General features: G+C 49.2%; 1 protein-coding gene across 1 annotated transcript in view; it reads left to right on the top strand.

Annotated features, from left to right (window-relative positions):
* LOC103599452 (CUGBP Elav-like family member 4) overlaps positions 1 to 9078 on the top strand; it is a 29148-nt gene extending 20070 nt beyond the window's left edge. The window contains exons 7-8 of the mRNA XM_008583567.1: positions 377 to 548; positions 9038 to 9078. Coding sequence (XP_008581789.1) covers positions 377 to 504 — 128 coding nt within the window. The 3' untranslated portion in view covers positions 505 to 548; positions 9038 to 9078. The remainder of the gene's footprint in view (positions 1 to 376; positions 549 to 9037) is intronic.
* Positions 9079 to 9096: the final 18 nt, after the last annotated feature.

Raw genomic sequence — 9096 nt, 5'->3', positions numbered from 1 at the left:
GAAATAGGACTGGGATGCAGGCGAGTGTAGAAATGGAGGCCTGGGGTGCAGGCGAGAGTAGAAACAGGACTGGGGTGCAGGCGAGTGTAGAAATAGGACTGGGATGCACGTGAGTGTAGAAATAGGACTGGGATGCAGGCGAGTGTAGAAATGGAGGCCTGGGGTGCAGGCGAGAGTAGAAATAGGACTGGGATGCAGGCGAGTGTAGAAATGGAGGCCTGAGGTGCAGGTGAGCATAGAAACAGGACTGGGATGCAGGTGAGTGTAGAAAAAGGACTGGGATGCACGCGAATGTAGAAATAGGACTGGGGCCTCGGCCCTCCCCACCGGGGCGGCCCCGTGGAAACCCAGGCCCTCGTCCCTCGTGTCTCGCCAGGCTTCGTGAGCTTCGACAACCCGGCCAGCGCGCAGACCGCCATCCAGGCCATGAACGGCTTCCAGATCGGCATGAAGAGGCTCAAGGTGCAGCTGAAGCGGCCCAAAGACGCCAATCGCCCGTACTGAGCGCCGGCGGGAGCGTCCCCCGGGGGAGACCAGGACTCGCACAGGTAACCAGGGGCTGCCGGGGCGCGGGGACGGGGGGTTTGGGAGGGGACACCGGACGGACCCGCCGCCTCCTCCGGCCTCCGGGGTCCGGACCCTCACTCGTGCCTTGGACCCGCTGCGCTCGGCTCGACCTGCTCCCCGCCCCGTGCTTACGGGGTAGGTGTAGAGCTGTGGTTATCCCGGTAGAAAGGAGCATGGCCATTCCCCCAGCGCAGGGCCAGGAGGGGCAGGAGTGAGGGATCCTTTCTGAGAAGGTGAGGCGAGCCCTGGGCCTGCGCCTCTAGGTCCGTACTGGCAGTCCTGTTTGCCAGAAGACCCTGGTGTGAACAGATGGCAAGCTCAAGCCGGGACAGTTTGCGGGCGGAACAAGTTCTGCCGGCTATGGCTGTAGCCGCCTGCTGGGGCTTTCTCCCAGATTCCCTGGCTTTCCCTTCCCCGGTTCTGCCAGGACGGCGGGCCGCCTTTAGACACTTGGCCCCGTCACCCCTCCATTTCCCCATAGCTCAGTCAGGAAAGGAGGAACAGAGCTTTGTAAAGGGAACTATACCAAAAACCCAGACAGGCTCATGAGACACAAGCTGAGGAAGGTTGACGGTGTAGCGCAGGGATCCCTTGCCTTGCCTACTTTACCTGGGTCATGAGGAATGAGTAGTTGGCACCTTTTCTGCTCAGCCTGGGTTCTGCCTAGCAGCTGGTAACATAGTCAGCCACACCTCTTCCAGGCCAAGTGTTGCCCTGGGCAAAAAGCTTCCTGGGGAAGGGATGGGGGAGGGAGGAGATGTCCCAGTCCATCAAAAGTCCACCTTCAGCCTGGCTCCATTCATTGCTGTCCACTCCTGCAGTCCTAACCTTATTCACAGATGAAATGAAGGCCTCCTTTGGGCCCTTCTGGCTCAGGCTGCACTCCCCCTTCTTCCACTTGTTCAGCAGTACTGTGCACCAGGTACTGTGTTAGGTACTTTGGACTCAGCAGTGAATAAGACTGAGGAGGAGACAGACAATAAACAATGACATGATCAATCAATAAATGATCAGAATTGTTGGCTCCAGTTAAATCACAGTCAGGGTAAGCAGCAAAAACTTGAAGAAAGTGAGGGAGGAGCCATGCTGCTATCTGGCTTCCTTCCTCTGGAAACAGATAGTGTGAAGTCTGCACAATGAGGACAGGGGTAGGGTGTTCTAGGAACAGCAGGAGGCCAGGGGAGCTGGGCCTGGGACAGTGGGAGGGGAGGAGACCTGAGGGTGAAAAGGGCCCTATTCTGCCAGGCCTTGCAGGCCAAGGTGTGGACTTTAGTTTCTCCTCTGAAATGGGAGGGGGGGGGGGGGGCATTAGAGAGCTCTGAGTAGGAGAGGGATGTGATTAACTTGCATTTCAGTGGGATCACTGGCTGCTGTGTTGCTAATAGACTAGAGGGGGATGAAGTAGAGGTCTACTGAATCGATCATTCAGTCCTGGGTGACAGCAGTCGATGGGACATGAAGGAGTTGATGTCTAGATGTGTTTCAAAGGATGCTGTTCATAGTGAATTAGAAGTGGGTGTGAGGGAAGGAGGAGCTAAGGATGACTCCCAAGCTTTTGGCCTGAGGGACTGGAAGAGCAGAAGGCTTGGGAAAGATCAGGCATGTGGGAGTTAGACATTCAAGTGGAGGTTCCAAGTCTGGAGTTTGGGAGGGAAGTCTCAATTTTCCCAGCAACCCCTCAAATCGCACCCCTGCCCCACTGGGGTACAGACCCCAGCTGATCACCCTCCCTCCCCGTAGCAGAGCAACACCACTGCTGAGAGCGGGGGTGGGGTGGGGACGACTTCTCTCTAGGGGGCACTCGAGCCAAGCCTCTACTGTCCACAATTCCCCATCCTGCCCATTTCTGGCTGGTGTGCCAAGGCACTGGGCTCAGTCCCGGGGATGCAAAGATGAACAGGTCACCATCCCTGCCATCATAGAGCTTCTGGCTATGAGCTTGTAGAAACACCAGGAGGGGTCATTTACACAGTAGGGGAAAGATGCTTCAGTGAAAGCAGCTCTTTCTAGATATAGAGCACTTTTTCTTAACTAAGCATAGTTCTGCCATTAAGGCATGACTTTGGTCAAGGTGCTTCCCCTCTCTGGATGTCCATTTCCTCATTAATGAAACCAAGGTCTTGGAGTCAATCAGAGGATTTGGGGGAGGGGAAGGGGGAAGGATGCACTCCAGGGTTCTGCCCTGAGATCCCAAAGGGCCCCTGTGAGTGCGTTTTGACAGCTGCTCCCCTGAAAGTAGCCTGTCTTAGCCTCCTTAGTCCAAGCACGAGTGGAACCTGTAGGTCAGAAGAATTCCCAGGTGAAGGGGTAAGGGAGGCAAGTTTGTTGTTTGGGACATAAGGAAGGAAGTGGCACACAGGGTAGAACCAGCTGGCACTCATAGTTGGGGTAAGGGCTTGGGAAGAGTGGTTTAGAAAGCAGAGTGGGTTCTTCTGCGAGGGAATGCAAAGGCCAGGCAAGTGAGAAGCACAGTCCTCCCCACAGTGCTTACCAGATGGACATAAGGAAGGAAGTGGCACACAGGGTAGAACCAGCTGGCACTCATAGTTGGGGTAAGGGCTTGGGAAGAGTGGTTTAGAAAGCAGAGTGGGTTCTTCTGCAAGGGAATGCAAAGGCCAGGCAAGTGAGAAGCACAGTCCTCCCCACAGTGCTTACCAGAAACCAGGCACTGCTCCGATAGATACCAGCTCTAAGATAGAACTGCATAGCTAAGACTACCTATAAGGCAAGTGGTGTTAGTATTTCCAATCTACAGGTAGGTGGAGCACAGAGAGACTAACTTGCCATCAGCTAGTGAGTGGAAGAGCCAGGGTTCGAAGCCAGGATCCCGATTCTTCAAGTGAGGAGATGAGTTGGAGCTTCCCAGACCTGATTTGAGTTTCCACGTGCTGGTCAGTGATCCTACTGTCACATCTAGAGCTGTGCTCTGTGGGTCACCCCTGTAGGCAGAGGTGCAGCTGCTGCCTAATAATGAGCGTAGCCAGATGGTCACATGCAGAATCCTGGGGGAGGCTACCTAGGGACTGGCTGAGTGTGAGGAATGAGGGCATGTATGAGAAAGTTTTCTAGAGGGGGCTCAAAGGAGAGGGGCTGTGTGCTGTTCAGGTTTGAGTCCCAGAACCAGGGCGGGGCCTGGCACTGATGGGCAGCTGAACGAACACTAGGAGAAGGAAAAGGAGTCCAGCACTGGTGTGGGTGGAGGGGAGCAGAGTCCCCAGGGTGTCCCTTGGTTGCAGTTGCTCTGGCTGATGCCTGATGGCAATATACTCCTTAGTCCCCCCTAAGCCTCTTCTCCCATGCCAAAGAGACCGCTAGCAGGACATCCTGGGGTGGGTAGGGGGAGATTAAGGGCTTTTGCGATGTGTTGGAGATGCAGGGGAGGATGGCATTTCAGGACTTGGAGGGCATGTGATGATCCCTGATCTGAGTGAGGGAGATGTTCTGATATTGGAAGAACCAAGAACCCAGCTGGTGTGGGCAGGCAGGGCGGGGGTTGTTGGGAAGGAGAGTCTGGGGATGCTTCTGTGAAGGCTGAGCTGAGGCCAGGTTTGGGCTCAAAATAGTCACTGCTCAGCTACTGCACACTTTATCCACAGTGACATGTTAAGATCCCAGGCCTCACTTCCACTCTCCTTGAAGGAAAATGCCAACCCAAGAGTAGAAGCCCACTAGTAGAAACCTGGTGGATTGGAAGCCCTGCAGATAACCTGCAGAGGCTTTGGCACAGGCCTGAGTGATGCAGGGGAGCAGGGCATGGGGAGCAAGCTCATGGATAACCATGAGGAGGGAGTGGCACTGGGGACCCCTAAATTCCGGGGTGGGGGCAAAACACCATAAAATGGGGAGGGGTAGAGAAGACAACCCAACGCTGAGTAATTTGGTGATGCTGATAGAGAAGGGAACTCATTCTCAACCACTTAGGCTCCAGCAATAAAGAAGGCAGAAGAAGATGGACAGTCTGGAATGCTGGCCCTGGTGGGGCACAGGGGTGCAAGGGTAGAGAAGGAGGAGGCCGGCAGAGCAAAGTGAGAGCAGCAGGGACTGGAAGTGCTGGGCCTCTGCATCCCCTTCTCTGCTGGACCCTCCCTGCAGGGCAGGCTTCCATGCAGCCCTTTATGGGTCAGAGCTGCAGAAACTTCCAAAGGCTTCACAGGCCCAGATGCAGCCTTGTTTGGCCACACAGGCCACTTTGGGAGCCAACCAAAGAGTGTGAGCAAAGGGTGTGAGGCGATTGTGAGATGAAATCAGTAGTGCCAAACATGGCTATAGAATTCCAACAACATGGATGTAATTTACACTAAATCTCTAAATGAACTAAACGCGTTCTTTTTCGGAAGCTTCTGAGGAAAGAGATTTGAGGCAGAGCGGGAGGGGGGAGGATGGAACAGTGGGTGCTCTTGCAGTCAAGAGACCCTTCTCCAGACCGATGGCCATGTGGGAGGGCTCAGTGGCTGTCAGTGTGGACTGTATGTACTGTGGCAGCAGAGTTTCATGGATGGACCCCACAGATACAACGGTCACCTTAGCCAGCTTCTGACCTACCGCAAATCAGGCCACCCTGACAGGCTCCCCCTGCTGGTCCATAGGCTGAAGCCACCGGAAGCTGGGGGGTGGTGAGGAGGGCTCGGTCCCTGGGGGAGAGAGAAAGAACCAGGGGTGATAAGGAACAGAGAGCTTGCTCCCTGAGATCTGCTTGCCGGCGGCCGAGGTGGTTTGAGGGGCTGTTGATTTTTTTTCTGGCCCCCCTCACCAAACCGCCCATGCCCCCCAACCCTCTTCCCACCGCATGATGGATGCCCTTAGTGGCCCTGTGTGAGGTTCTGCTACTGTTCATGGTGTAATGTGTCTGCATAAAGAACCGTGCGTGTGTATGTGTGTGCGTGTGCGTGTTGACGTGCCCATGTCTTTGTCTGCTGGCTTCCTCCATCTTTGAGTTCTTTTCAGTTCTCTTATGATTTGACTGCTGTTCTCTCATCAGAGCTTTTAGATTGATGCTGTGGTCTGGTGCTGTATAAATATTTTTCTTTTTAATTTCGTTTTAACTTCTTCCTTGCCCTTCTTCACCCTCAACCCCACTCTCCCTGCCCTCCCACACTCCCCTACCCCACCTGACCTGTCCCCACCTCTTCCTCCCCCCCCACACTCTCTTGTCCTCTCTCTCTTTCTCTCTCTCTCTCTCTACATATATAAATATATATATAAATCTTTTCTTCTTTTGTCATTCAATCAAATTCCAACAACCCAACCAGGGCCAGTCAAATCCACCACAGTCTCGCGCTGAGCTAGGAATAAAGTTCACGTAATCACATGAGAGTGGAGAAAAGTCCCCCATCCGTAAGTTCAAATCAACTCAAAGTTCACAGTGTGACATGATGGCGTCATGTAACAAGGCTAAGAATCGGTTGCATGACAATTGCCGTCAAGTTTCGTGGAGGTGCTGTGATTGGAGCGTTTTTCTTGGATGTTGTATCAGTTGATGATTGGCCAGTCATGATCACACGTGCATTTTCTTGACTTTTGTGCTGCCACAATCTTTTTTGCTGTGCTCATTTTCGTTTCGTTCTTGGTGCTTGCAGTGGTTTTACTTTCTGTTGTTTGGTTTTTCTTGTTCAGCGTTTTTTTATGCTTCTCTAGATGTCACATAGAGAAAAAAACAAAAGTACAAAAAAAATAGTAAAAATAAAGATGAATTCTGAATTATCAAACATGGGATCATTTAACTATGCAAACCATTATTTTTTTTCTTAAAAATAAGGAAAACATCTTAAAAATATCTATGCGTGGTTGATTTACTTGCACTTGAAAATATTGTGATTTTATTTTTTTCTAGAAATTTGGGGGCCTTTTTCAATTGACACTTTCCTAGGTCTGGTCTTTTCCAGTTAGGCTATTTTAAATCTCACTTCAAAAGGAAAAACAAAAACAAAAAACAAAAAAAAATCTATAGTAACAGAATGATAAAATAAAAAAAAATTCTAAACCAAAAACTAGAGTACAAAGCCAGAGGCCTCTGAGAGAGAGCCCAGTAACAATTGTAAGGTTTGTATTGTAGCCACTTCTGCTAAATTCAATGTGGGGAGGGGAGGCGGGGAGCTGGGGGTTCGGGAGGGCTTTTTTGGTTGGTTTGGAAGAAACATACTGACAAAAGCAAAATGCACCTTTTTGTTTACAACTGAAAAAGGGTCCTTGACAAGTGTTTTTTAATTTTATTATTATTTTATTTGGTGTTGTAATTGTTTAGACTGCTGTGTACGGTTTGCTGTTTGTTGAATCAACAGTGTGAAAAACCTGCCAGCATGGATTGATATACGCATGACGTTGTCCCCTCAAATGGGGGCTTTGCAGTTCTAACTTTCTTGATGTAACCAGTCACCCCCATGTATAAGTGGAAGCTGCTTGCTAGAATGGAGATGAGTCTCATTTGTTAATTCACAACAATTAAGCATTCGCCTTCTGATTCTAGTCAGATCATGATTTTTTTTTAAAAGCAAAATGAAATACCAAAAAGCCACCATTCAAAACAAAATCAAGAACTGTCTGAGTTCATTTAAGTTTGATAATTAAATCTGTTCTGACCTTTTTTAGGTTTTCCCATCCACTCCCTTGAAGTTCTGAATTTCCTCTAAATTCGCTGGCATGTATGAGAAAAGTATTATGTGTGTGTATGTGTGTATATATGCATATACATACACACATATCCATGTATATCCACATATGTGCAGGTGAATATATTCTACACATATATCCAGATATACATATATATACACAGCCTCGCAAATAATTACCAAACTTGGGAAAGAAGTGGTTGGCTGGAAACTGGGCAAGGATTCTGCAAAATTCAAGTCATAGATTGTCCTTCTTTTCAGGGCTGGGAGGAAGGGGCTGGGCTGCTGGATTTTTGCTATCTTATTTGCTAGGCTTCTGTATACATATTGTATCTGGGCTAAATCCCTCAGAGACAAGCTTAATTCTGAATTTATATCCTACAGTCCCAAATTCTTCCCATAGATCTAAAAAAAAATGCAAAAAAGACAACATTAAAACAAAATAACATGAGACCAGACGGGGAGGCTGAAGGGCTGGGAACTGGGAGGAGACGCTGCTTACCGATCCCAGGGCTTTTCCAGCCCATGGGTACCTGAGGCAGACTGGGGCCAGCGGTGCGGCAGGGCCTGGTCCCCAGGGGGTGGCTGGAAGGCCCCACTGAGCATCTCTATCTGTCATTCCTTTAGCTATTTAGGGACCAAAGGACCAAACTTTTTATTGCAGATGTGTAGCTCTATGTCAAATAGAGCAGGAATGGAGGACAGCCTCCTTCCTGCCTTATGGCTGTTCTTGAAACAGCTTAGAGCGATTCTATGAAAAATGTAATAAAAAAATTTTAAAAAAAAGAAAAAAAAAGGAAAAATAGTGCTTCAATGCTTTTAAAACAGCAGGATATTAGTTCTTTGATACTTTGAGAGGCGCTTTGATTACCCTCATTCAAGTCTATGACACTTTCCTATGGTTTTCTGTATTATATGTCTAGATGGAGCTGTTAAGATGAACAAATTGGTGGGTATTTGGGGAAAGCAACAAAAATGTTAAAACTCATTGACCATAAAGTGTGAGAAAACAAGGAAGGGAAAAAAGGGACTTACGAGGCAAGGAAATTGTTGTGAAAAGTCTGTAAATGCTTCTAACTCTTCCCCCTCTTAAAATCCTAATAGTTGTACAGAATTTTAAAAAGGAAAAGTTTAAAATACCTATATAATAGAAGAAAAATTAGAAGAAAGCAAAAAAGAAAAAAAAAACCTATAGAAGTTAGCGTTACTGCTAAAACCCCAGACGTTGTAGGACTGTACTTTTGTAGAGTTTAGACTGAGCATCAATCCCTTTTCCCTGTGAGTGCTGCCGGACGCCGTCGTCCCCGAGGGCCAGGCCGGACTCATCCCAGACCTGCAGGCTCCTGGCTGCCCGTCGCTGGTGGAGGCCGCACCTGGGCTGGGAGGGGCCGCCTCGCCCGCCGCCCGCCGCGCTGCCGCCGCCGCCGNGAGGAAGGGGCTGGGCTGCTGGATTTTTGCTATCTTATTTGCTAGGCTTCTGTATACATGTTGTATCTGGGCTAAATCCCTCAGAGACAAGCTTAATTCTGAATTTATATCCTACAGTCCCAAATTCTTCCCATAGATCTAGCCATCCTTCAATCCAGAAGTAAAGGAACCCAAATCGAGAACCCTTTCTCAACAACTAAACCTCAGCTACAACCATCACCATTAGACCTCCCAGTGGTTTCTTACTCTGAATAGAAGAATAAATTTCTTTTTAATGTATCATGATCATGACTAATTCTCATATTGGTCTCTCTTCCTTCCCTCCCGCCATCTCCCAGAGCTCCCATCCTAACCCCTGAGGCAGGTTCCTATTGGTGTTTGGATGTATTTTGTGTTTTCCCTCTTGGCTTAATCAGCCCTGATTTTCTTCATTTTAGGGCAGGATGCTGAACGGGCTACATTAAAAAACAAACCTCTCTCTATATATATTTATAAA

The sequence above is a fragment of the Galeopterus variegatus genome, unplaced genomic scaffold (genome assembly GCF_000696425.1).
Source record: "Galeopterus variegatus unplaced genomic scaffold, G_variegatus-3.0.2 Scaffold2967, whole genome shotgun sequence".
Taxonomy (NCBI): Eukaryota; Metazoa; Chordata; class Mammalia; order Dermoptera; family Cynocephalidae; genus Galeopterus; species Galeopterus variegatus.
The sequence above is the reverse complement of the archived record's forward strand: the minus strand, read 5'-3'. Positions and strand labels throughout refer to the sequence as shown.